At 49.1% G+C, this 27,494-nt stretch overlaps 1 protein-coding gene across 4 annotated transcripts in view; it reads left to right on the top strand.

Annotated features, from left to right (window-relative positions):
• The window catches only part of RNF157 (ring finger protein 157), a 77,456-nt gene that overhangs the window by 28,455 nt on the left and 21,507 nt on the right, over positions 1–27,494 (top strand). For all 4 annotated transcript variants that reach the window (XM_019542639.1, XM_019542637.1, XM_019542640.1 and 1 more), the window contains exons 3-16: positions 8,499–8,587; positions 11,999–12,145; positions 13,196–13,313; positions 15,257–15,323; positions 17,467–17,510; positions 18,037–18,084; positions 18,699–18,770; positions 19,700–19,859; positions 20,721–20,833; positions 21,275–21,513; positions 22,439–22,547; positions 23,801–23,912; positions 24,835–25,019; positions 26,351–26,416. In XM_019542639.1, the coding sequence (XP_019398184.1) occupies positions 8,499–8,587; positions 11,999–12,145; positions 13,196–13,313; positions 15,257–15,323; positions 17,467–17,510; positions 18,037–18,084; positions 18,699–18,770; positions 19,700–19,859; positions 20,721–20,833; positions 21,275–21,513; positions 22,439–22,547; positions 23,801–23,912; positions 24,835–25,019; positions 26,351–26,416 (1,569 nt within the window). The remainder of the gene's footprint in view (positions 1–8,498; positions 8,588–11,998; positions 12,146–13,195; positions 13,314–15,256; positions 15,324–17,466; positions 17,511–18,036; positions 18,085–18,698; positions 18,771–19,699; positions 19,860–20,720; positions 20,834–21,274; positions 21,514–22,438; positions 22,548–23,800; positions 23,913–24,834; positions 25,020–26,350; positions 26,417–27,494) is intronic.

Below are 27,494 nucleotides of genomic sequence, written 5' to 3'. Positions count from 1 at the left end.
CAGTAGAAAAATGACCGTTTGAAATTCACTGGGACCAAGATTTGGCCTTGCTCTGCAGTCAGACTGGTGTGTACCAGGGTTAGTGGTGTCACACCAGTAGGCTTGTATGCCTTGTGCTGAAGTCCAGGTTGCCTGAGGTAGGTAAAGTAGAGCTCCATTTACTACAGTCATGTAGACATTTGCAGTGGGGACCTATCTAGAGAGGGCTACTGCCACCTTCTTGGTGTGGCACCCCTGTGTCATAGTAAACGTGGCAAATGGGTACACGGAGAGTTTTGTAGCCACTGCTGCCTCTTGGTCATACTCTGAACTCAAGTGGCTCAACACCACCTTTGAGATGGACAGGGCCTGCCCAGATGTTGCAGGAGTAAGTGTGCGTTGGTGCGACTCACTGGCGCTCCATAAGTACTGCCAGAAGGCTTTCCCCTGCATCGCCTTTACTGTTTAGCCTTTCCAAAGCCTTGCTGAGTAGAGTGAGAGCTGGGCCTTCATCTTAGCCTCTGTATTGAGGGAAGGCCTCAGAAACAGCACCAGTACCTGGGGACTTACAAAAACTAAGCACCTTCTCACCTGGCTCCTCCCAGAAGCCACTGCTTTGAGGATCTGTGCTGAGAAGAGCTGCCAGGATCAGTGCAGCTGCAGGGCTGCATTACACAGCAGGGGTAAGGGCTGGGGGTGAAGCTGCATAGCTAGTTTGGATGCTGTGAGCTGAAGTACTGGTAATATCCCCATAGTTCACTCACCAAGTGGGGCATATCATTAATCCAGCTCCAGCTAATTCTTGCTGTAAAGAAGACCCCACGCTTTCTTGCTTCCTAGGCCTGGGCTTGGCTGCTATAAACAGCACTTCCTCTAATGCTGGTTTAAATGGTTTCCATTGACTTGGACACTCGTCACTGGACGAGTCACATGGAGAACATGGTGTTTTTCAGGTCACTGTAGATTTGTCACAGCTCTGGGGGGTGGGGTTCATGGAAGCAGAGCAGTTGGAGGACTGAACAGCTGTCCAGTTACCTTGTCAAATGAACTGTGGAGCCCTTTTACCATCCAGGGTGCCCAGAGACTTTGATATTAATAGCTGAGACGTGGGGAGCAGCAGTCAAGGGGCACGGACTTCCCCCTCGCATGCCATTTTGTTCCACATGAAATTAGCAATTCTACCGGGTTTCCATTTATTTCTCATGACTCATTAAAAAGCCCATTAGCTAGAAGTTAATGTCTCAGCAGCTTTTTTATTTTCCATCCTCAGGGCTGCATGTGTGGGGAAGAGAAGGACTGCCATTTGGAGATGTCTGGGATGTGACAAAAATTAATAAGTTTTATGGACATTGTCACTGGCTTGGAACTGTGCAGCCAGATTGGCTAACGGGCTGTCTGCTATAGTCAGCGCCTGGGCTGTTGATGCTTAATCACTTCAAACTAGATTTGAAATCTACATTTCCCTCTGATCAGCCAAATGGAACAGGCATCCAGCTTACAAGGGCACGGAGAAGCAAATCATTTACTGACCCAACAGACGAAGCATGGTGGACCTTAATTCTAATACACTCTCCACAGCCTCCTGTCTCTAGGCATAGTTGTCTAAACTTAGTTCAGTGGAATAAAGGCCTGGGTTCTGTTCTTTGTTACAAGGATGCAAATCAGGAGCAGCTCCACTGAGAACAGTGAAGTGATAGTGGTGTAAATTTTTTGGAAGTGTGGCAGGAGCTGGGAGTGAGCGGTATGGAGGCTGGCATTATGTAAACTGCATGAGAGTAGAGTCTCTTATTCCATGCACTGTACCTTCCATGCACTGTAGGGTTGAGTGAGGACTGCTTTTAGGTGAAACCAAAGATCAGCACTTTGGAGCCACTACATGCAAGCTGCAGGGGCTGTGGTAGCAAAGCAATTCGGACATCTCCTTGTGGGTCCACGTCCTGCCTCTGAACTCATGCCAGCAGCCAACCCCAATTGACACAGCTGTAAATGGGAACCTGGCCATTGAGGCTCAGGAACTGAGGGTGGCTGGATGGGACCCTGGCTATATTATTTCTTTGTGGACCATTTGTATGGAAGCTGGCATGCCTTAACCAGGCAAGCTTGGGTGGGCCTTTGAGTTTTTGGTATGGAAGCAGGTAACGGGAGATGCCCGTACCTGAGAGTCTGCCATTTTGACTAACAAATGCCTTTGATGGATTAAAATGAAGGAGGGTTTGAGGCCACATTGAGGCTATTAGATGCAGCAGGGGTAGCTTTGATTCTGAACACCCAGCTGTCAGTGTTGAAAAGGCCCACTCTGGGAAGCAGTAATGGGCTTATTTTAGGAGTGCAAAGCAAGCCTGGCTTCCTGTTGCTGAGTTAACAGCAGCCCGTGGTCCCAGCAGACTTAGCCATGTTGGCCTGATGTTCTTTCTAGTGCCCTGCTTGGCACAGCAGTGCTTCAGTCCAGTTCTGTGCTAGAAATCCTCCTTCCCCTGGGCTTGCCTGCAGAGGAGAGCCCTCTGGTTGCAGACCTGGAGGGCAGGAGCACCCGCATTGACTTCAGCTGGCATTGTGCTGGCCCACACCAGCAACTGGGTCTGCTCCAGTGACTTCAAGGGTTTGGTCATTGTTGCTGTCATACAGGGTGTCCAGGCCAAGTCCAACTTGCGGCTGCTCTGTGGTAGCAAGGCAATTTCACCACTTGGTGGCACCAAAACATGTAAAATAAGGAGGCTGGTTCCGCGTTGTCCGGGAGAGAGTGACCTATGAGCCTGGCTCTTTCTCAAGACCTAGGAATATTGACCCTGTTGTTTGAAGATCATGCTCTGGCCTTTCCATTCCTGTCACTGCAAACATTCCCAGGGGAGAGTGTATCCGGGCAAAGAAAAAGCTTTCAGGTTCTGGATCTCACAGGTCTGGGGGAGTTTTGCCTCTGAGATCAGGCCCCAGCGCTTTGCATTGGTGTCCCTAACCAGGGGAGAAAGGATCCATGCTTGTTTTAAGAGTTTTCCAACCAGAAGATTTGTGAAAATACAAATAGGAATTGGGGGCTCGGCTTTGACTTGCCTTGAGAAATAGATACTTTGCCATTGAGAGATCTCCCCCAGAGTTCATCTGCAGCTTTCCCCATCTGAATGGGCAATAGCTGACCATTGGAGGCACTCTTGGGAAGGTGTGTCCAGTAACTTGCCCTCCTTGAGGCTTCCTGCGGTTAGTTATACAAATAATACAGCTCAATCTAGGAGCATTAACTCTTCTCAAACACGTGTGTCCCAAATAGGGCACAAACTGGACCATACAGTCACAGCAGATGCTTAACCCAGTGATTCACAAGATAAGCCCGGAGATTTCAAATAGGAATCCAGCGTGTTAGAAACATTCTGCCCAGTTGTGATCTCTCTGACTCGAATAGGGTTGATAACCACTGGCTTTGCCTCATGAGCATGTCTGCTGAACACACCTGGGATGCTACCACATAGCGGCAGAGTGGTCAATGGGAGCCAAATGGGTAGTGTTAACGGGGCAGGGAAGAGGCAGGGTGTTTTTGTGAACACGCTGTCTTGTTTGCCTTCACCCAGCCTTATCCTCAGAACAGACGGAGCATTGTCAAGGCCGTATGTGCAATGCTATTGTCTTGGCGGCAGAAAAGAAGCCAGACACAACTGCAGTGCACGCACAACAGGGAAAGGAGGTGTGTGGGTGGAAGAGATCAACTTTGAGAGAGAAACCCTTTGGAGAAGCCAAGAAGCGGGTTCTGTTGGCAATTAAACCAGGTTTGCAGTGGAGTTATTCCTGCTTTATACTACATTTACTTTCCAAATCAGAGGAGTAACAGGATAGTGGGGACTGGTTTTGCACTCCCCCAGCTTACCCTCCTAGTTGTGCTACTGTTTCCAATTCAGCTACAATAGATAGCTATTTTTCTAAGAATTTAAATAGACCCGCAGCCCCTGGCTATGGCCTGACAAACCCCTACAGAAGCTGTCTCTGATGGATCTGCTTGTACCTCCGGCCAGCATTTTACCACTGTTTTTGGTCCTGATTTATATTGGAACCTGCTGCTTGCTGGAGAGAAATTGGAAGAATTCACAGCATGAACACCCAGCCAGCAAGGTCCCGGGAAATGAGATTGGGCTGTCACAGCTGCATCACGCAGAGGGGCACCATGGAGCTGGGGAATGACAGATGCCCCTGCCAAGTGCAAGGCCTTGATTTGCTCCCCCATATGATACCTGGTTGCTTTCAGATTGTCCTTTCAGGGTGCCAGGCAGATGCAGTTCCCACTGCTTTTCCCCTAGTGCTCTTTCTGATTATACCCCTCTGCAGCAGGCCTGCACTAGGGAGGGCATGGGAATGAAGGGAGCACGCTAGAAGACATAGTTTCCTCTGCAGCTGCCTGTGGCATAAGAAGGGCAGTTGGAACCCATGAGCTGGGGCAGCCTGGGGGCATGAGGAGGTGGTGTCCTCACAGGAGAGCAGAGGAACAGCGTCCCCTGCTCCAGCATCACACAGCAGACGGGTCTCCTTGCACAGCTGCCCCCAGGTCTGCAGCAAAGGCTCAAGCATCCCTGAGTCGGATTCAATATCCGGTAATGCTGTTGCCTCCTGAGAGCCTCAGACCTGGCAGATCTGTCCCCCTTTGCTGCGATCTCTGTACTGTGTCCCTAACGTGACACTGGGGCAGCCCACCAAGGACTGCAGCATCTTTTTGCTCAAGGTCACCTTGGAGCCCCTTGCAGCATCTGTCTTATCCCCTTCCTCCTTCTCCCTCCAGCACTGATTCCCTGTGAGCAAGGGCTGCCACACTCCCTGCTTGTCTCGCCTCCCCTCACCCTCCTGATTGAAACGTCTCTTCGAGGTGGGAGAGCACTTTGTCACCACCTCCCAGCACGGGGAATGGAGATGCCATTTCTTCCTCTCTTCGCCCTCCCTCCCAAAAGCCATAATCCCATCTGTCTCAGGGGCGCAGCTGGTTAAATAGGCAAATCTGTATTCATTCCCTAGCAGCCAGGCAGAGAATAAGCACCACCCCCCCGATCCTCATCCATCAGTGTTTTTCTGCTGCATCAGCAGTCTAAAAATACCCACCATTAGTGTGCTGGACACATTAAACTCCAGCAAGGAGTCTGGAGCAAGGAGCCAAGATTGCAAAGATAATGCCGGCAGGTTTTCTCCATCCCCCTGTCAAAGGAACTAGAAATCGAATGCAAAAACCAGCCTCCTCCATGGGAGTTCACACCCAACTGGGCTGGCTGTGGCTGGCTTGCAAAGCCTCAGCTTTAACAGTTTTCACAGCAGCTACAACCCCAGCTGTGCTGCACCTGGGACAGAGCTTGCCATTGTCATTTGTCAGGATAACAGCCCTGCCATAAAGTTACTACCTTACTAGGGAATGGGAGCTGGTAAGGCCTGGGAAAGGCTGTTGGGTTATTGGGATGGCCCCAAGGCAAGAACCACCAGTTGCCATGCAATGTGGGTGTATTGTAGGTACGGAGATGTCAGTCCAGTCAGCGAAGTCGGGGCCAATCCTTGGTTCAGCTGGAATCGATGGCAAAACCGTGCATGGCAAAACTGCAGCTTACTACAGCCTGGCTGAGATGAGAATGTGGCCCTGCCTATTTTGGGATAACTTTAGATTTCAGATGCTTTGGGATCGAGACGTAGTTCACTCTGAAGCCAACCAGCACTATTTCTGGCTGGGGAAAATCAGTGCAAAGATGCCCGTCTTCATTCTTGATGAGACACAACACACACATACAGACCTATGGACTGCTATTCGGCATGTCATCTGATTATATAACACAAACGTTTTCTGTTAAGGTGCTGCTCTTATTGGGTGTTGCTGCTAAGGGGCATCAGCTGTCTCTCTCCTTGAGGATGGTTTTCAAAAATGATCCCATTCAGAGTCTCCGGAGCACACTGGAAATATTTGCTGAAGCCTAAATAATTAACACCCCTCTCCCCCTCTTGGGTACATCACTGGATGGGATTTTACCCAGTCCTCCTTTTTGCCCCTTAGGCAAAAAAAACAAGCCTGAGAAATTTCAGCCCAAAGTGTTATCCTCTCCCTCCTAGCCCAGAGTGTTGCAAACAACCAAATAGAGCCTCAGTGTCATGTCTGCTTAGAGTTATTACCGAGACCCACAATAGCCTGGCTGGCAGTGAGACGTTTCCCAATCAAGCCAAAGACAGATAGGCCATTATCTGGTGCCCACAGGTGCTGTGACCAGGGATTGGCAGCCTTTCCTATCACAGGTGGTGGAGATAGCTTAGCTTAGCCTGGAGCCCGATCTTGGGTACGTCAGTGTAAATCTGCTCCTGCTGATGCTGGAGCTTTTAATGCCTTCAGACCAACAGCACTGATCCTCTTGCCTGTTTCTGGGAGTATGCAAGGGCAGGGCGATCAGTAATGGATGCCAGGTTCTCTTCTCTTCCCGTCTTGAAGGTGTTCTGAGCTCTGTTCTGCACAGCGAGGCTGTAGCTGCCTTGATGACTGTCCCTCCTTCCATGCTGACTGGACTGGTTTGTAAAGACAACGGGGAATGAAATGCATTCAGTTGCTTTGCTCAAAGTCCCTACCCAAGCTGCACACCCTCCCCCACTACATCAAGCTACTGTGAGGGGCTGTGGAGAAGAGGCCAAGATCCTGTAGACCGGCACGTGGGACACAGGCCCGGGGTCTGCACACATGACATCCAGCTGTTGTGAGCATGGGGAAAGCCTAGCCTGATCTGTCCAAGCCAACATAGCCTTGGGGAGCAGGGAGGCTGGATGCTGCTGCCAGCTGGACCGCTGTGAAAGGGTGTGAGGGGGCTGTCCTGCAGCAGGTGATTTTGGAGAGAGAGGTCTTGCCTTTGTGGGGCCTGACCTGCATCTTGGTATCCACAGGGAGCATGCAGTCTCAGCTGCTCTGCTGCAGACGCTTGATGGTCTCCAACAGACCAGAGGCTGTGGTGTGCTACCAGGAAATGTGCTAAGAGCTTGGTCCTCAGAGGTGCAGAAATCCTGATCCTGGGAGATGCTGAGGGAGAAGTACTCAGTACCTCTCTGAGAGGGCTCTGGGAGTGGATGCTGGATGCTTGTGTTCCCAAGACCCTCAAGCCATTAGGCAGTCCCTTCCCTCTCCCCCACCATGCTCCCAGAGGTTAGCTGATAGCACTCTGGCCACTTGGGCAAGGCTGTTGGGGATTAAAATCTTGCAGAAGAATCCATGGCCTATGCAGAGGTGTGAGTCCTGGGTGCTCTCCTCCTTTCCCTGGCATCAAGCATGTTGGGAGCTGGACTGCAGACGGTGCTGTGGTGACGCACACTGACGTTCATCCATAGGGTCTGTGTGTATGATGCAAAGCTGGATAGTTGGGGAGCAGGGGCCCAATCCAGAGCAACAGCCTATGGTGTGGCCAACACAGGATGCGGCTTCATCTTGACCTGCCTGGACTGGATTAGACCTCAAAACCCTAGAGCCATGTTCTGCTACCTTGGGCTTTGGCATGTTCCTCTCAAATAAGGAGTTATAGAGCAAAGGCCCCAGTCCAATGAGGTGCAGAGGGCTCTCTGCTCCCAGGGAGTCACTGAGAACAAACACTGCACAGCTGCAGGCAGGATCAGGCCTGCTTGACCAGCTCCAACGCCAGTGCCCTTGATAGAGTTTGGGGCATGTTGATTTGGTTCCACCCGGTGATGGGTGGTGGAGGATGTTCCATCATCGGACGGGGCACAGGTACAGAGCGCGGCGTTGTATCCCCTGTGTCGGCAGCTGTACAGAGCTCTGTTGGGGAATCTGTCAGGGGTGTGAGAACGCAGCCAAGTCTCATCTTGCACTCATCTGCAATCTTGAGATATTTGGTGGGTTTTCCATAAAGCCCTGCCTCTACAGGCATGTGATGGCTGAGATGCTCTGCTTTCATGTACCAATTAGAATACCATATTTTCTCACATGTGACACCCCCTGGAATAAAATACACTGTTTTTGAAAGGCATAATGGCGGGGGAAAAAGGCTCTTGCAGTAAGTAGTTGCATAACAGCAGCTGGGGATCTTGAACTCTTTGTTCTGCTCCCCGGGCAGATTTTACCTTTTGCTTTTAGCCCATAAGTGACAGAAACAGCTCTTACCATATTTCCTTGCATATAAAGCACGCTCCAGTCTCAAGCAGCTGGGTTTTGCGGGGGCAAGGAGGTGTGGGTTGTATGCAAGAACATATGGCAAATGCCTGGGCCTTGTGGCTGGAGAAAAAACTGGAAACCAGGACTTGGAAAGTCTAATAACCAAAAAACAAATAAAAAGCCCCTACGTTTATTACTATATATTTTTCATCTCATGACTTTTAAGCCAATCTCATAACATTTTTGGGAGGGGGACAATGTGGCGTCTGATGTGAAGCCAGAGGTGGCAGAGTTGAAGTTGGTGGTTCCCTAACATAACACAGGAGCTGTCTCCTGTTGAAGAAGTGGTTGGTGTTTTTTGATCTATGTGGTATGATAGATCTTGTAGAACTCCATTCATTTGTGCCTTTCTCTTTTGCTTGTTGAACCCCAGTTTCCGTATGCCGCCCCACCCCCCCAGGAGCCAGTGAAGACACTCCGAAGCTTAATCAACATCCGCAAAGACACCCTGCGCCTCGTCAAGTAAGTCCACATTCCCAGAAGTGGTAGGTTGTATGGGCCGGTCTGGACTGGGAACCACAGTCTACTGTTCAGCATCACAGTAGCAGTGGTGGTACCACCTGTGTGCCAGTATCCTAAACCACCTCTAAGGGGAGCTCTGTGCCTACCTGCTTGTCCAGGTGAGCACAGAGCTGGAAAGGGATCCGGTCAGTGAAGGGAAACTAGTGCGTAGAGGTATAGAGCTTACATGAAAATAGAGCTCTTCATGTTCCTAGTGAAGCCACTGATGATGAATTGCAGCTGGCTGCATCATGCTGTCACACAGAGATGCCCCCTAACGTCCGGACTTTGCCAGGATTGTCTACCTCCTGGATTTTTCACTTCCCTGGTTGATCTGCAGGGTCATTAGAGGTGACAGCAGGAATGAGCCTGAGCTAATCCAGCTCCTGCTGCTGCCTGGGAGCCATCACTTGGAACCTAATGACATGCAGCAGCACAAAGTTCAGGACCAGAGGCAGGAAGTGACCTACTAAGGCCGGTATGAGCCTTTCTGCGAGATGAGCTACAAAGGTTCCCTTTTCCCTTCCCTTCTGGTTTCATCTGCGTCCCTCCTGACTGCTGGAACCTTGCAAAAGAGCACGTGCTCTGTTGCCTTGTGCCAACGAATCATGTATACGCCGGACCCCATTGCCATGTAGCATCTTCTGCATGCCTAACGATTGCGTCTGAAAATGTGAGCATCTGATGCCTCCCTGGCTTCTGAAGTCACAGAAGCCTTGAAAGTGGTTTCAAACGAGGCTTTGGGCTTGCTGTTACCCCAGTTCAGCAGCACAGCAGTGGAACATGGGCCGGGTGGCAAGAGACACCCCCACCTCCCCAACCATGAGAACCTGGTGGTAGATAATATGGAGTAGGGCACCCAAGTAGGAGGTTGTAACAAAGGTGCACTCTCCCTGGATGGCCATCCTAGGCAAATGGAGGGAGAGAGGAAAAGGAGTAAAGCAAAAGGGAGAGAAAGAAAAGAAAAGGAGCAATGGTGAGAGAAATGGAGAAGTGAGCTTGATAGCTGGGCACATGGAGCAGAGCATGATGTTCATGAAAGCAAGACAGACGTGGGCCAAGGGATGAACCTTTGCTGTGTGCCCTTCCATGTTCACATGCCAGAGGGACACACCAAAGAAGTGCCTAGAAGATGGGGTTTCCCAGAGCAGCTCCTCTAACCCTATGGCTGCCAAAAAGCTGAGTTTAGATGGAAACAGTGGCACTGGCAGCATTAGCCTTTGATTTGGCAAGGGGGAGGGTGTGAGCTATGATAGCTTTCTCATAGACTCTTTTCGCTTCCCTCCCCTCCATCCTAATTCCCAGAGCATGAGGATTTCAGTGCTGATTAGAAACCCACTTTGCAAGCAGTGGAAATGTGTCCTCATTTCCATATTCTGCCCTCATGCTCTTGAGACCTGGAGGATTAAATGAAGCTTAATGCTGCCTTTGAAGTTGGTTTTCTTTAGCAAATGGCTTTATTAGGAGGAAGACTGGAAGCGTGACCTAGTCATTAGCGGAAACTAATGGAAGCGGGAATTTGACTTCTATTTTCAGCTCGGCCTCTAACTGGCCCTGTGACCTCTGGAAGAGAGAGCTCCTCTTTTGTGCTTCAGTCTTCCCTGTCTGCTTCAGTGCAAGATGTAACAGTTACCTGCCACACTGGGGGGAGTGGGGTCAGGGGGTCGGAGCTTAGTCCATCAGAGCTTGGGACGTGCTTTGAGTTCTAAAGGTGAACGGGGCTGTAGGGTAGCGGAGCAGAGCATCTATTTGCTGGCTCCATCTTGGAGTGAATACAGGATTTAACATGTTTGTACCTCTAGGTTTTACAGGGCATGACTCATCGGGAGCCAAAGCACTGGGGACAAGGTGCCACGAGCCAGCCTTGGCTTTCAGTTGCTCCTGAGAGGGTAGATTGCAAATTTCCAGACAAAAAATGTTCAGAACCATTTCCCCAGTGTGGTGTGTTGTGCAAAACTGGTGCTGTTGAAAGTCCTCTGTGCGCAGCATTTCTTCTGCCTGCTGTGTTTGCCTGTTCATCCATTGATTATTACCTCCCATGTAGCCGCCTGTCCCATTTGTCTGTGCTGGCGCCCAGGAGCAGCACAACAGTGATCTGGCTGGAGATGGAAAAGAGCAATTTGGAATCGATGGTGAAAGAGCCTGTTTGTCAAAATGCAAACAGCTTCATTGATGAATCAGAAATAAGCCCGACTCCTAGCACAGGCTCCAGAGAGCTCGGCATAGGAGGAGAGGAGGGGACCAGACAACCTGTGGGAGGGCAAAGTGGTGATTAATTCTCTTAAGGACACGGGGCAGGACTTGGATCTCATGTACAGTGGTATAACTCTGCTTATGTTAAGAGTCAAGCTAAACGGACATCAGTACTGTGCCCCATGGCACCTGCACCTATCTTTGGTACTAACATGGCTATCATCACCACGTGGTCCAGTAGTTCACCTCACAGGGGGGTTGTGGGAAGAGAAGTGAGATGGTGCTATTGTTCCTGTTGGACAAATGGGAATTGAGGCACACAAAAAATGTTAAATGACTTCTCCAGGGTAACACCAGAAGTCAATGACAGTGTCAGGGACTGAACCCCAGTCGGAGTTCCAGTCATCTCCCTGGCCACCATGTCATCCTACTGTCTGCTCATACTGTCCTCTGTGTTTACCAGAACTGAAGGGCCAAGTTTTCATTAAGAAGGGTATGAGTGACCCTATCTTTAGGACTCAAGCTTCTTTTTCTACAGCAGCCTTGTAAGTGGCACCAACAGGAGTCATTTTCTGCTGGCCAACAAGAATATGCCAACTCCCATCTCTCCGCAGGTCCTTTGCTGAAGTCCCCAGTTGCAATATACTGGGTCCCCTCCACATGGCTATGCTCTGGCTTGTAAGACTGTAGCTAGGGGCTGCTCATGTGTTTTCATTCATAGCCCTCTAAACTTTTTGGTTCCTGACTAGACCTCTCCTCTGAAGTTGATTCTTGCCCTCCTCACTTGCAAAAGAAACTTCTTCCATCACACTGATGGGATAGTTCTTCTAGAGGGAAAGCTGGTTTTCATTGGTAGGTGGGGAAGGTTTGTTCACTTCCCTGTCCTTTTGGTATACAGCATTAATATTTATGTGATGGGTTATTGCTCCATCACCACTGTGGTCCTTTGAGTGCTGATGTCTGCAGTTCTTATTGACATCCAGGATTTATTGCCAGGGGAGTGTCAGTCCTGCTTGTGGCTCACTGGAGCTCCATCCCTTCTGGCTTTCCCAGTTCTGAAGGGAAGTTTTGCCTCTGAAGGGTCACCTTGAACAAAAGCTTTTCACTGTGGGGGGGGGGACAGGTTGTTGAATGGGATCTTGGATCCAAGTGAAGTCCTTTTCTCCCCTGCTTTTCCAGGTGTACAGAGGAAGTGAAGACCCCTGGGGAGGAAGTCAGCAAAGCCAAGGTCCGTTACAACGTGGAGTTCACGTTTGACACCGATGCACGGGTGGCCATCACCATCTATTACCAAGCTACTGAAGAGTTCCAGAATGGAATAGCAAGGTGAGAAGTCCGGGGAAGGCACAGGCTGGGGTACGTCACCCTTCAACAAGAGAGGATGCTCTCACCAATGATGAGCAGGGTTTTCCTCCTGCCCTTGGTGGCGTGGCTTCCCTCACAGCCACAGCCCTCCCTCAGTCACTGCTGCTCAAAGGAGTGATAAGCCCGGTGCTCTGGGGAAGCATGGTCAGAGATGGCTCCTGTCTCATCCTGTTCTATTTTGCTGCCTGTTGAAGACAAAGATGGCTTCTCTATGCTCCTTAGCAGAGGAATCAAGGCCCTGGGATTCAAGGGTTAGGTTTGGTTGGATGGCTTATGTCTGTCATGTCCCCCCTCCAGGAGCCTTGACCAGTCCAGCACATCTGAATCTTTATTTTCCTCCAACAAGTCAGGGAGTCAGGAACTGCCTCACTCATTTTTCCTTCCACTCTCTCACAGATGTGAGAAGAAGTTTTGGTTTTTCTTGCATAGTCATAGAATCAATGAGTGGGGAGGGACCTAGACAGATCATCTAGTCCAACCCCCTGCCATGGGCAGCAAGGAGCACTGGGGGTGGCAGGGGTCATAAGACCCCAGCCAGGTGCCTGTCCAGTCTCCTCTTGAAGATCCCCAGGGAAGGTGAGAGCACCACCTCTCTGGGAAGCCTATTCCAGGCTCTGGCCACCCTTACTGTGAAGTAGTTCTTCCTAATATCTAACCTAAACCTATCCTCCCTCAGCTGTTAGCCTTGACCGGGCATCACCCCCTTGCTGTGGGCACAGGTTGCATGTTAATATTTCACTGCCCTGGATAGCTGGTGGGATGTTTGAAAACAGGCCTGAAATAGCTGATGTACTTCACAGAACCCCCTGGCTCAGCCATCCTGAGTGGGGGCTGACCAGGACTGAGGTCTGACCAGGACTGAGGTCAGACCAAGGCTTTGTATAAAAAAATGAGTGAGGGGTGGCTTCTCTTCCTCTGGTGTTTCAGAGAGTACTCCCTGCGGGGGAGAGCTGATAAACTGAGACAAGGATATTGAAAATGCAGTGATGTGTCTTCCTCTCTGCTTGGCAGTTACATTCCCAAAGACAACAGCTTGCAGTCGGAGACGGTCCATTATAAGCGAGGGGTGTGCCAGCAGTTCTGCTTACCCTCTCACACTGTTGATCCCTCAGAGTGGACAGAAGAGGAGGTAAGCCAAACCTGACATGAAGCCATTTGGCAGCAGATTGTCAGCTCTTCTCAGTCAACCTAGCTAGCTAGGGTCCTGCCTGGACCTATCCTGGTGATTCCCTTTGGTTTGCATGCACTCTGCTGTGCTCTGGAGCAGCTCACAGCCCATTCCAGGGAAAGAGAGTGCACACAAGTGAATCAGATGTGGATAGCAGTGGCACACGGAGAGGAGGGCCTGGAAAGCAAGTCTCAGAAGTCTGAAGGACTGAAGAGGGAGAGACGGCCAAGTGGTTGAGATGTTCAGTAGCATCAGTCAAAATCCACAAGCCACAGTAGGGTCCTGGAGAACCCTTCAGAGCTCCTGAGATTTCAGGAGCTCGGAGGAGCATTTCCAAAAGCCTGGAATGGATCAGGGCTCTCATCCCATTGCACTTGAATAGCCGAAATAGGGGTTGTGCTTTTTTGGCCGTTGTTTTCAATAAGAAAATTAAAATCTGGTTTTAGAAGTTGCCTTTTCAGCTGCTAACTGATCCAGGGGCTTGGCAACTATGTCATCCTCATTAGATCCAGTGAGAGAGTCATGTCCAAACAGGGTGGATCAGCAAGAGGGAGCCAGCACGTTTCTGAGCCTGTTGCAATGAAGGAATGGGAAGCAGCCTGTTCTTCACTGTAGGATGCACAGTAAAAAATGAGGGAGCTTTAACAAGGCATGGAACTGAAATTGACACTTTAAAATATTCCGGGCACCAGCAACCGGAAAGAGTCCAGTGGAGAGTGACAAAAATGATTAGAGGCCTGGGAAGCATGACTTAGGAGGACAGGCTGAAAGAGCTAGGGTTATTCAGTCTGCAGAACAGAAGACTGGGGGGTGGATTTGATAAAAGTCTTCAAATGCCTGAAGGGTGGTTTTAAAAAGGATGGAGATAGGCTTTCCGCTGTGCCTGTGGAGGACTGGGCTAGCAGCAATGGTCTGAGACTGCAGCAAAGGAAATTTAGGTTGGAAATTCAGAAGAGCTTCTTGATTATGAGGCTGGTTAAGCATTGAAACAGGCTGCCTAGGCTAAATTTGTTGCATTTGTCCTGGGATAAACCATTTGACCCCAATACAAAGTGCAGTCATTCAGACATCCGTGGTCCTGGGATTAATCCTAAAAAGGTTCATGGGATAGAAAAAACTAACAGTTTATCCTGGAACAGAGCACAGTGCATCTGACTGATTATCCTGGGATTGCATCACTGAATCAATAGCAGAAAAGCAGCCACTCGCTAAACCCTAATTAGAAGTGTGGTGTGGGGTATTTTTGTTCTGAGACAAACACAGGAGCAGCTTGTCCAGGGACAAATGCAATGTCTGTTTCTAGCCCTGAAGATTTGGGGCTCTGCATCCCTGGGAATTTGCAGGAGCAGATTAGACAGACGTTTGCTTAGGATGGTTTAGTCACGAATGATCCTTCCTTGAGGAGAGGGCTGAACTAGATGACTATGTGAGATCCCTTCAAGCCCTGTTTTCCTATGATCCTATGAACTGCAGGTCCTTGAGGAGGGAGCAGTGCCCACTCTGGTGACAGGATTCTGCCTTTCCTGCCTTGCTGTATCTCAGCGCCCCATGCCCCATGCTGTAGGGTAGCAGAGTGGAGCATTTATTTGTTGGCTCCATCTTGGAGTGAATACAGGATTAACATGTTTGTACCTCTAGGTTTTACAGGGCATGACTCATTGGGAGCCTAAGCACTGGGGAGAAGGCGCTACAAGCCAGCCTTGGCTTTCAGTTGCTCCCCTGAGGGGGTAGATTGCAAACTGGGGGAATCAGGGTGGTTCCGCTCATACCACCAAGCTAGCTGGCACAGATCAGTGTGAAGCTGGAGTCAGTTGACTTGGCTCTGTTGGAATCGATAGAGTAACTTTGAGTTTTGGTAGCCTCTTCCTGATGTCTTGTTTTCCTCCCTCTCTGTCTCCTTCCAGCTGGGCTTTGATCTGGACCGGGAGGTGTACCCCATGGTGGTGCACGCTGTGGTGGATGAGGGAGACGGTAGGAGCCTCCTCTTGGGATTAAAAGGGGTTTGTTTTCTTTACAGGAGCCCTGACACAGATAAACTTTAATGCTGCCCAGCCCAGCCCCGCTTGTCCTCTGGCTGCCTCTGTGTTTCAACAAGGCACCCTGCTATTTGCCAAGGAGCTTCTAGGTTTTACTCATGTACCTTGTCCCCTCTGCTGCTAAGAGCCAGCCCAGAATTGGAAGGGCAGGTCTGCTTTGTTCCTGCTGCAGAGAAGACATGCAGGTTCATTGTGATCCCTAGGTAACAGGGTCCTCCTCTCCTTCCCAGTTTGGGATGAAATGACATTTCACAATAGTGGTGTTTTTGGCCAAACCAGAAGGCCATGTTTTGGCCATTCTCTCTACTGCTTGGTCCAAAGCTCACTGCAGTCAACAAAACCTTCCCTCTAATTCTGATAACCTTTGGGTCAGGCCCATAGCAGCCCAAATCAAAGGAAAAGAAATGTGAAGGTACAGTGGTGTTCAAACTGGGTTCCATGATAGGTCATCGAGGATTTTGCAAAAAGCCCAGGAGTAACGGCAGAGCAGGTCGGGAGCAGAGCCGCCTTAACCCTTTAATGGGCCCTAGGCAAACAAACTTGTGGGCCCCGAGCCAGTCAAGACCCTCCTCCCCACCTTGGTGTGGCCCCCTGTGAGGAGTGCAGTTCAGAGCCACCGCTAGGAAGCGGCCACCGCAGCAGCGAGGCCAGTGGAGGGGAGAGGAAGGAAAGGGAGGCAGACGAGGCCATTCATGCCGCTGCTGCAGAGGGAAGGACTGGGGTCCCCCTGCAGCTCAGGGCCCTAGGCATGTGCCTAGTTTGCCTATGCATTCATCTGGTCCTGGCCAGGAGGCAGCGCACCACCATTGTTGGGCTGGGTTGCCTGGTTCCACTTCAGTCTTCAGGATGGGAGTAGGGCTCCATGGCAGAAGAAGATATGTGAAAGGGTTCTGTGACTTAAGAAAGTTTAAAAACCAGTAAACCACTGTGTTAGCAGGTGCGTTATCCCAGTGATGGACTTTGTGGTCTTGACTGGACCTGCCTCAGGCTGTGACTCAGCCTATGGGGTTTTGAACCCCTTCTTCTGTCACTGAAATCAGTAGGCCGTCACCAGGCTTAGTCCTTGGCAGGATTTGGCTCTGTGTGGAGACAGGTGGAATCTGTATCCACGCTGGTGCCCACATTGTAGTATTCGCTCTGTTGATTCACCACCGTACCACGGTAGCCCCATACCACTGATTCTCATAGTCCTAGCAGACCAGGCTGCCCTTTCTGAGCACAAAGAAATGCAGTTCTCCCATGCTCCAAATGGGGACCCTGTGTCTTGCCCTTTAAATATTTGTCCTCAGCTTTGATAAAGGTCTCTGTGTCACTTGATAACCTGGTTATACTTTACCAAACCCAGATAAGGCTCTCAGCAGGCATCCATCCTTCCACTGGGCATATGGATGGTTTCTGGCATGTGGGTGCAGCTCTCGCTGGGACAGCAGGCCAAGGCCACACTAGTACAGACAGGAGTGTGCCACGTGTGCCCAGTGTCTGATCATGAGCCTTTTGCCTTTTCCCTTATCTCATGAGGCTCTCACCAGAGTCCCAGGATTTGCTGGCATCTGCCCAGGCTTCTAGGGCCCCTTTATTAAAAGGCATTTTCCAGACCCCTAAGAAAGACTCTCCTTTGCTTGACATATAAACCTTTAAAGGGCAGTTGGGGTGAGAGGCCAGGAGATGAACGTGCCCTGATCTTGTCATCTCCCATTTGTAGGAGCTGAGGAGAGCTCAGTCATGTCCTCCTGATGGTCTTTGGGTTATGGGCAGCCTAACGTCTTCTATTTATTGAAAGACTTGCCACTCTCTGGTCCCATCTGCTTCTCCCACTACACTTCCCTGCAAGCAATCTCCTTGCCCAGCACAGCTCACTGTAGTTCTCCTTGAGGGGAGCTGGGGCAAGGACCAAAGGTTAGTCTGCACTACAAAGGTTTGCTGGCCTAGCTACTTTGGCAAAAAGGGTGACAGCATCATGTCGCTTAGTTGACACAGCTATACCAGTAACCCCCCAAACATGGACATAGCTATCCCAACAGGAGAGGTCACCTTCCTTCCCTTCTAGCTCTTACCCCTATCCCATTTGTGTCTTGCAGAGCACATCGGCCACTGCCACGTGCTGCTAGCAACATTTGAGAAGGTGAGTTTCCATCCTGCTTCCCTTTGGAGTGAAGTGGCCCATTTAAGCCCAGTCTTTCCAGAGTATATGGGACATCAGCATGTACAGGGCAAAAGTGCCAAACATGGAAACTGAAAGGAAGCACCCAGTCCCAGAGAGTGCAAGATACCTGACTTTTCCAAGTCACTGAGCACCTCCAAGGATGTTGACTGCTTGTTTGTTTGCCTGAATATTGGTCAAGATGCTGCGTATGAGACACTAATTCTGTCCACAAACTTTGGTCCGTTGAACCACCCCTAGATCTGTCTTTATGGGATGTATTTCTATGTTACCCATCCATGTTTATATTGATAGGCCAGTGTTTAAATGCATAGAGAAGGACCAACCTTGATAGAAGTTCATTTGATGGATCACTGTGGACCATTGTGTCCAGGTGCTTAATTATAGATATTACTGTATACTAGATAAAAGCTCTACTGTTTCCCGAGCTGCCCCTGAGGTGTCTTGTTGCTTTGTGCTGACTCTGGGCACCACTTTTTTATTTCAGCATGCAGATGGCAGCATTTGTGTGAAGCCCCTCAAGCAGAAACAAGTGGTGAGTGTGCCTGGGACTATGATTAGCTCATATTGACACATTGCTAAGGAAGAAAGGTCCACTGCTCCTTGCTGACAGCTTTGAATGGAGCTGCCCTGGACAAGAACTTGAATCTGTGAGGAACAGTGAGTCTGGCAGGATCATTGGTAGGCTGAGGTACTCTTTCCACATGGAGTTGGCAAGCATAGAAAAAATCTTTTCCCTGTGTGGGACAGAGCTCTGGGAGACTGAGGGAGGACTCGAATACTTGGTAGGGAAGAGAGCTTAGGAAGAAGCCTTCCCACACGAGCATTTGAAACGGGCTTGCTTAGAGGCATACAGCTTACTCTGCACTTAGAATTACTGAGATGGAAGGGACATCAAGGGTCATCTAGTCCAACTCTGCACAAATGAAAGATGTGATATTCCCAAATCATCCCAAATAGCTCCAGCCTCTTATTAGCCTCCAAGAAAAGTGATTCTACCACTTCTCTGAGCAACTTACTGTGGTGTCCTACTTGTTCATACAATTAGGAAGGTTTTCCTGAGAGTTTATCTAAATCTCCTTTGCTGTCATTTGAATCTATTGCCTTGTGTCCTGTCCTCATGTGCTCTCCCCCTATTGGCATCTCCAGGTGGATGGTGTTAGTTACCTCCTTCAGGAAATCTATGGGATTGAGAACAAATACAACACACAGGACTCCAAGGTAAGGATGATGCTCCCTGGAAATGGAAAGCAGGGAGCAGGGCCTAAAGAAGTCCCTCCTCAGTGCCCTTCTCCTTGATTTGAAATGGAGATGCCTTTCAAGCACACAATCCCTGTGCTAATTCTGTTTGACTTCCTCCTCTCTGCTCACTTAATATAGGAAATATTTAGTATTCATAGCGGTCAAGGATTTATAGCACAGTGCAAGGGACTTGTGTAGTAGCTTCCCTTACTCGGAGCTGCTATTATGCCTCCGTGGTAGGCTCCAGGTAGCTCTGGTGTGCCAGCGTCCTCAATGCTGACTGGCAAAACCAGTTGCAATTCCAGGCCTACCTCATCTCCTCAGCAGTAAAGGCTGGCAGTCACTCTCCCCTCAGTCTGATACAATATCAGATGGCTTCTGAATGCAGAAAGCAAAGGATGGCATGACTGTGAGACTAGTAACCACCAAAAATAGCAGCAGGCTATAGGAAGAGAGCTTCAAACTCACGTTCCCTAAGGATTGGAATCCAGGTGTCTGGAAGGTAGCAAGTCAAAGCACTGGCCTGCTTTTCCACTGACCTTCCTATCAAATAGCTTATCGTGACCGAAAGGAGTAAGTTAATGACTGCCAAGGGTCCTAGATGCTGTGAGACTGGTGCAGGTCTAGACTTGGAGGAAGCTGCACTAGGGGTGGGACCAAAGCACAGCACCGCAGGGACTCCCAGCCTGTTTGGCAAATAACAGATTACAAGAATAAGGTGAGCTGCCTCCACCCCCATTCTGAACCCCCATGGGCCATTGACCCACTGCAGAACAGGAGTCCTCCAGAGCCCTGCAAGCTTGGGTTGCTATAGCTACTATTCCAAGGGCAACGTGGCAACTCCTGCAATTGGGCCATGGGATGGAGATGCCAGCTCTTTCAGACATGTCTTTGCCATTCCTGCCCAGGTTGCCGAGGACGAGGTGAGCGATAACAGCGCAGAATGTGTCGTTTGCCTCTCAGATGTCCGGGACACCTTGATTCTACCCTGCCGGCATCTCTGCCTCTGCAACACATGTGCAGATACATTGCGTTACCAGGCCAACAACTGCCCCATCTGCAGGCTGCGTAAGACTTGGGGAGTGCATGGTGGAAGGGACCAAGTCCTAGAGAGGTCGGAGGTCATTGTCTGAGCAGTCACACTCTCTAATTTGGGGAAATCACTCTTCCATTTTGCCCCTTAGGTCCAACATGAAAGCCTTTGGCTTCATTTAAACTACTTGGGTGATGACTCAGTATGCAAGGTTGGAGTTGGCTATAACTGGCCTGTTTCTGGGGAACAAAGGCCAGTTCCTCTTAACTGTTGGCTAGGAACAGAGCTCATTGCAAGTTTTGAAATCAAGCAAGGATTCTTGCTGTACTAGAAATGCTGGTGCCCTGAGATGGGCATCATAATCAAGGATTGAAGATAATAGGAGCTTTGAACAAAACTCTTTAATATCACTTTTCATCCTTTCTCATCCCCCATTTCATTGTGTTGTTTTATTTCAATGTGCGATGAAATATGAGGATGTTGAGGCCTGTACGTAAAATGTCCCAATTAGACCTTTTTTGCAAGTTCTGGGGCAAAAAACTTTTGGCTGACCCAAATTTCAAAAGTTCAAAATGTTGAAAATGTCAGTGTTCCTTGCCTGAAAATGGGACCATTCTGAGTGAAAACAGTCATTTTTTTTCCACCAAAGATGCTGTAGCTTAGAGTAGAAAAGCTGAAATTTTGCAGGTTGCCCACAAAATTACAATAAAGTGGAAAGCCTTGAATGCTTGACAAGTACAGACACCTCCACTTACATCCCCAGGGTTTTGCTTACTGGAGGCTAGATTAAGACGAATCAATTCTATGGAAACACCTAAGAATTCTTCCTGGAGTCTCCTGTTCTGTTGCATTAGACATTTATTTTGATTCCTTCCCCCCTCTCCACTGCTTTGCAGCATTTAGAGCCTTGCTTCAGATCCGTGCAATGAGGAAGAAACTCGGCCCCTTGTCTCCCACCAGCTTCAACCCCATCATTGCTTCCCAAACATCAGACTCAGAGGAACACTCGGTAAGCCTCTACTGGGGAAGTTAGAGCTATAATGCAGTCACTGTGGTGTGAAGTGGCTCACAGGTCCCTAGCAGGGTTGTAGCATGCAGAGGCATATTCCTGTCACCGATCTAATGGTAATGGCAAGTCTGTCCGATATCCAGGATCAAGGGCATGGCATGTGGTGGGAAATCCAGGGCTAAGCTAGTAGGGACTGATGAGTGGATTATTATCAGGGCTGCAGGTGCTTTGTGGGGGTGCGCTGGAAATTGGCCCAGACCTTAACTGTTCTTGGCCTCCCTCTAATCAGCTGTGTCAGCTCTGTGCTTTTACAGCCACCCCCACTTACATTCAAGCGCCCCTCAGGGAGTGAACTGCCTTGCCATTCTCTGCCAACAGCAGAAGATGTATTGTTGAAAAACCAAGTGTTTGCATGTTCTGTGGCCTGTCTGCTCCCTGCAGTCTTCTGAGAACATCCCTCCTGGATATGAGGTGGTCTCTCTGCTGGAAGCTCTCAATGGGCCCCTCACTCCCTCTCCGGCAGCCCTTCCGCTTCACGTACTGGGTGACGGTCACGGGTCAGGGATGCTGCCTTCCTATGGCAGCGACAGCCACATGCCTCCCATCAGGACGCTGTCTCCCCTTGACCGCCTGTCCGACTGCAGCAGCCAAGGCCTAAAACTCAAGAAGAGTCTGTCAAAGTGAGTATCCTACTGCTGTCCCTCCTGTGAGTTAGCAGTTGCTCTTCCACCTGTCACAGAGGGGTTTCCTCAGGGAGGGTTCAGTCCTGCAATCCTGCCTCCACTCTTTGTGAGCAATGACTCCAGGACTGGGCTCATGGCCAGTCAAGTCATGTATCATTGAAGGAACTGATGCTCTTCCCATGAGTGCCTATGGGGAAATTTCCATTGACTCCAGCCATATCTGAGTCAGGCCACAGGACCTCTTCTGAGCAGATGTATTGTCCCTGTCCTTTCTTAACTGCTTGTTCCTGCCAAGCATACCTTGTCCCCTGTCTCTCACCACGCTGCCTGGTATGTCCTCAAGGATGTACTGATGGTCCAGAGGAACACTTGGCAATAGGAAGAAAAGCTACAGTGGATGCTCTGGACAAAGAGCAGGGATTTGCCAATGGCCAGGGGTTTGTGAGGCACTAGGCACCTTCATCTCCCAGTTAGGTTTGGTGGGAGTTGGTCAGAAGCCCACTGGATTCAAAGAAGCACTCTGGATTTATATTGGTGTTGGTGTGGCTAGATTTTTGGTCCAGATGGCAGAGCAGGTGGAGAATGCAGAAAATGGGGCAAAAACAGAGAGAGTAGTTTTACTGGTCTACTTAAACATCTGCAGCAGGGGACAGGTTGCCTTTCCATTTGGTCTGTCTCTAAGGTTGTCCCTGTCACTTGACATGGGCCTGCGCTACAAAGGCTTTGACACACTTTCCCCTGACCAGAGTAGTCCTTCCTCATAAAGGCTACTATTTCTGGCTGATGGAGGCGGGGGTGGTCTGTAACAGGGGTTTCTGTGGGGTTCCAGCCAACGTATTTTTGGTGTGGTGTGCACTCATTAAATCACGGAGAAATTCTTTAAAATAACAGGGGTGTCTTTTTTGTTTTCCCTCCTTCATAGGTCCATTTCCCAGAATTCCTCTGTCCTGCCTGAAGAAGATGATGAGAAGTCCTGCAGTGAGTCGGAGATCAGGATTTCCAGGAGGAAATCTCCTCCTCAACATGAGGAGGTGATCATTTCAGAGGGCTTTGCTTCTACCTCAGGCCTGGCCTTCTGCTGAGGCTTTATAAGTCTGGCACTGTGCAGTTTCAGGTGTTTGTCCCTCTATGATTCCATGTAAAATGGGCTCTACTTATAAGTCAGGAGTGGGGGGGGGGGGGTGTTTGTTTTTCCACATAGTGAGATCTGTAACCCAGGGTAGGTTCTCTTCTTCCTGTGTGTCACCACCTGCGCTGGGAGTCTTCAGACCCAATGCTGTCCTTCCAAAGTTACCCCTGCATATCTCTGTTGTCGTCACGGGGCTGAGATGATGTCACAGAGGGCATCATTGGAAGATGATGCCCAGGTGACCTTGTGGGTAGGATGTAGAGAATGTTTATGTGGCTGGCAGAGTCAGGGAAGGACATTGTTTATTGTCCTGAGGTCTTGTTGGCTCTGCAGGGCTGAGAGCATCAAAAGGGAGCAAAATCTAAGTAGATTGGACCTCAAATATTTATGCAAGGCAGCTCTGCTAAGTAGGAAGGTGCTGGTTTTTTAACACAGTCTCTTCCAAGGAGAAGACATGCATTGGTCCTACTCAGAGCTCCTGCTATTTACTAGTAATCAGTAGTCCTGTCACATTGGTCGGTATCTGTCCATTATGTGGGTTGGGCAACTGTGGTACAAAGAAAAGAGACTTTCATAAGGTCACACAGCAACTCAGTGAAACAGCTGGGATTTCACTCCACAGTTCCTGCTTCTCAGGCCTGTTCTCCATCCATTCAAGGGTTTTGCCTGCTCGGAAGTTCTGGGGTGGCGTTGGCTAGTGGGAAATAGTCCCATACATGGCCTCCTAACTTGAGGATCACTCATGGATGCGTTCCTACTCTCCAATGCACTTTAAAATCTAGGGTATTAAATCTACATCAGTTTATTATTGACTGGATGCTGTTGCTGTCTGACCATCCTTTGGTGTCCACGTCATGAAAATTCCCCTGATAATTGATGCACTCTGATTGACAGTTTGATCAACAAGGCCAATGGTAGAATGGCAGACTTAAAAAGTCTTTCCTCCTTGGAGACCCCTCCCTGGGGAACACATATGTTATCAGGGCATTGTGAGGACACTCACTTTACTTTATGGTCCAGAAACGTAGGAGCTCCCTCTCCAGGGCTTCCAATTCAGAACCTGCCTGGGACAGTGCAATGCATGGAAAAGCCACCATGACTGGCCCTCAAGGGACTTGTTTTCCTCTGAGTCTGGTGTGTTCACTCTCCTTCCAGGAATGCAGTGTGACCCCGGACAGTGAGAACCTCACCTTGTCCTCCTCAGGAGCAATAGACCAGTCTTCATGTACAGGAACCCCACTCTCCTCTACCATCTCCTCCCCAGAAGGTATGTTGGGTTGGAAGGGACATGGAAAATTACTGTGGTCACATGTCCTGATGGTAGCACCCAGTGAATACATGGCACCTCACAAGATGAACTAGATGACAAAGTTCTCATGTCTAATCCTGCTCACTGCTCTCCTTAGTTATGGATGTGATACATGGGAAGTTTGGCCTGAATTAGGTAAGTAGGATTTGAGTTGCTACATGCTGATATAATGATAATATGATAATGATATGCTACATGCTGACATAATGATAATATGATATAACGATAATATGATAGAATGGTAATATGATACTATAACGATAAAACCCCAGTATTTGTAGGTTTCACAGACTCCTGTTCCACTTATTATGGGGCCTGTCTGATACTATTTCAACCAACCTCGAGTCCGTGAAAAGCCATTAACTCAAAATGTGGATGGATTGTCCTCCTCTTGGCTGCTTTTTGTGACTTAATCATAAGACTGATATGATGTGTTACTAAAATAAATGCATTAATGGTTTTTCAGTGATTTGAACAGGGTAGAGTAGGATTGTGCTTGGGTGTCTATTCAGTGGAATAGGGTTTGGCCTGAAATCTAGAAGGGATTGTTATAGTTGCCTGACTTGACATCCTGAAGAACCCAGGACAGAGCCCCTTACCCAGGGATCCCTGAATCAAGCCCAGGAGTTAGACTTGATGCAGGGATTGAATGCAGTTGCAGTTTGTTCCTCAGAAGATCACATAGACTCTTTGTTTTGAAGAGGAATTCCCTCCTCTGTAGTCTCTGGGCCACAGGGCATGGAGATGAAAGGTTCCAGCCTGTAGGCATCAGCACCAGGCTTCAGAAGCCCTGTCGTACACTGTTCCTTGCAGTCCAGCCCTGCCCAGACTATTCTGCCCTAATGGCACCCTGCATTCTCCCCTCTTTCTTCCTATCTAGATCCTGTCAGCAGCAGCCTTGCCCAGTCCATCATGTCCATGGCTTCCTCCCAAAGTCAGCACTCCCAGCTCAGCACCGATACTGTGTCTTCCATGTCAGGCTCCTACATTGCTCCTGGCACAGAGGAAGAGGGGGATATGCTCCCATCCCCTGCTGCTGCCAGTGGGATACCTTCAGAAGGAGAGGTAGGTCAGGCAAGATATGTCAGCTCCTTAAGATGATCCTCTTTTGGGACTACCAAGAAATTCCCCCTATAGCCCAATATTTTGGGGGAAGGATGGGAATTGGTTTGTAGGCAAGAATGCACTTACATCAGCAGCCTCTGGCATTGATCGCTGTCCCAAGTAGGCTGTCAAATTAAACAGCTGAGTTGTGTAGAAACCAGGCAATTCCTTTATGCACATGGAACAGAACCAGGCACTTTCCTGTGTTTCTACTGGGATTCTGCTTTAAGACATGGGGTAGAATTTTTAGAAGTCCCCAAGTGACCTGGTAGCCCCAGACCCCATCTGCAAAAATAGATTTTGGGGCTGATGTTGCACTGACTTTCTGTAAATGGAGTCTCTAATCTCTCAGGCTTTTCAGCCAGTGTTGGCCTGAATTCCCACCTTGGAGTGGTTACACGTACGCTCCATGATTTAGAGAGTAAATGTCCTTGGAGCATACTTATCTGGTGCACTGAAACACATGGTTGCAGTTTCAGGTTAGAGGGATTAAGGTTTAACATGTTAAAACTGTCTGCATTCATAGTGATAGGTGGAAATAAACATTTCTGGTGGGAGATCCCTTTCTTTCTTTCCTCCCCTTTCCTCTCTCCCTTGCTTTTCTTTGTAACAGTCAGGCGCAATTCATATATAGGTGAGAGAAGACGGGAACGATGTTTGGCAGTGTGGCCCAGTGAGTAGGGTACTGGGATGGGGGTCAGGAAACCAGGATCCTGTCATGGATCTGTTGAGTGATGTTGGACAAATCACTGCAGTGCTTTGTGCCTTTGTTTTCCTTTCTCTCGAACCCTTTCTCTGACTTGCCCAATTAGATAGCGAGCTCTTTAAGGGCAGAGAATGTTTCACTTCTTTATATGTACAGCGCCTTGCACAATGGGCCACTGATTTCAATTTTGACCTCTAGGTGTTACTATAATATAAATCAGCCTTTATTTGGGTTGCACAGGCATTTGTCTTTGTAATATTACATTCATAATTATAATAACATATGGTAATTTCTTTTTTTTTTTTTTTTTTTTGCTCAAGGAACATTGAGCTCTGGGTTTTTTGACATCCATAGTTTTTAACATAAACATACAGCACCAAATCATGGAAATAGGTCAGTTAATAAGCCTTCCTTCATTTGCGGGAAATTTCTCTTTTCTGAGAGTGAGCATGAATCCTACCAGGGTCTGCATTCCCAGCTAGATAGGAGTGGTCACTGGTGGCGGACAGTGTTAGCTTCCATATTCCACTGACACATGGCACAGCCGGGAAGTAAAGACATCTGATTTCTTTTGTCCTCTCTGCAGTCGACTCCTGTGGAATCTCCAGATACAAACTTTGTCAGTATCCCCACGGAGGAGCGAGATGCAGAGGTAAAACACTACATTCAAAGGAAGCAAACTGCCACCTACCTGATCGATGTGCCATGTCTGTGTAGTACGCCGGATTTCTGTGCAAGATTGCATCTCCTACTAATGGCTGGGCCCACAGAGTAGAAGACCAGGCAGCTATGACCTATGCGGCATGTCTTCCTCACAGAATTAACTCAGGAGATGGGCATCAAGGTCTGAGTTCCTGGGTTAGCATGGCCTGGGTGTGAGCAGCCACACCATAGAGCTCTACCCAAGTTACTATATATTCACTGGAACAGCATTTACCCAGATGTAGTGTACAGACTTCTGGGACGTGTCTCACGGACCCCAGTGCTGCATTAAGTGGAGCCACTCTGGTGGGTTCCTGATTCATTGTGGGAGAGCTGGTATGTCCTTCTGTGCCCCTGGTTTGAAAGTCTTAGAAGTCCATCAACATTCATGTGGTTTAACCCTTCAGGGTTCTGGTGGCTGGGTTACCAGCCCAGGTAATAGTTACTCCTGAGCTCAAATCAGCCAGGCCATTTACCTGGGTTGAAAGCACCACTTCATATGGGTGAAAAGTTTTTGTGTGCAGAGGTTGACAGCTGTGCCAGAGCCCAGGCTAGCTCTGTAGTAAAGGTCCGCCCATGTAGCTCCATGTAGGTGGTCAGAAGCTAATGGTTCCTAATGTGTCTTCCTGGACTGGAGATCTTATGGCAGAAAGCCTTCAAGGGGGAGATGAAAGAGAATTGTCAGGAATTTAAGTGGTGTAGGGCATGCATTGCCCAAGAAATTGCTGGGATAATGCAAAGCTCAGGGCATAGCCACTCAGAGAAGGACACAAACGATTCAGCCCTACCACTATTTCCATTAGCACTGAACCCCTTTGCAACCCACCAGGTCTCCCGTGTGGGGCAGGAGTGTGCTCGGTATAGCAGCGAAGGAATCTGTGCTGAGGCATCTCTGAATTGCACCATTGCAGTCCAGCAGACACTAGGCACATTCCCCTTACAGAGTACAGTCATTTCCCATCAGAGAATGCAGTTGTCCCCAGCTCAACAAAGCTCTTAAGCTCACACTAACATTGACATGAAACCTG

This window comes from Crocodylus porosus, unplaced genomic scaffold (assembly GCF_001723895.1).
Source record: "Crocodylus porosus isolate Cpor-Errol unplaced genomic scaffold, CroPor_comp1, whole genome shotgun sequence".
NCBI classification, from domain to species: domain Eukaryota; kingdom Metazoa; phylum Chordata; order Crocodylia; family Crocodylidae; genus Crocodylus; species Crocodylus porosus.
Note: the sequence above shows the minus strand (reverse complement) of the source record. Positions and strands in the feature narration are given on the sequence as shown.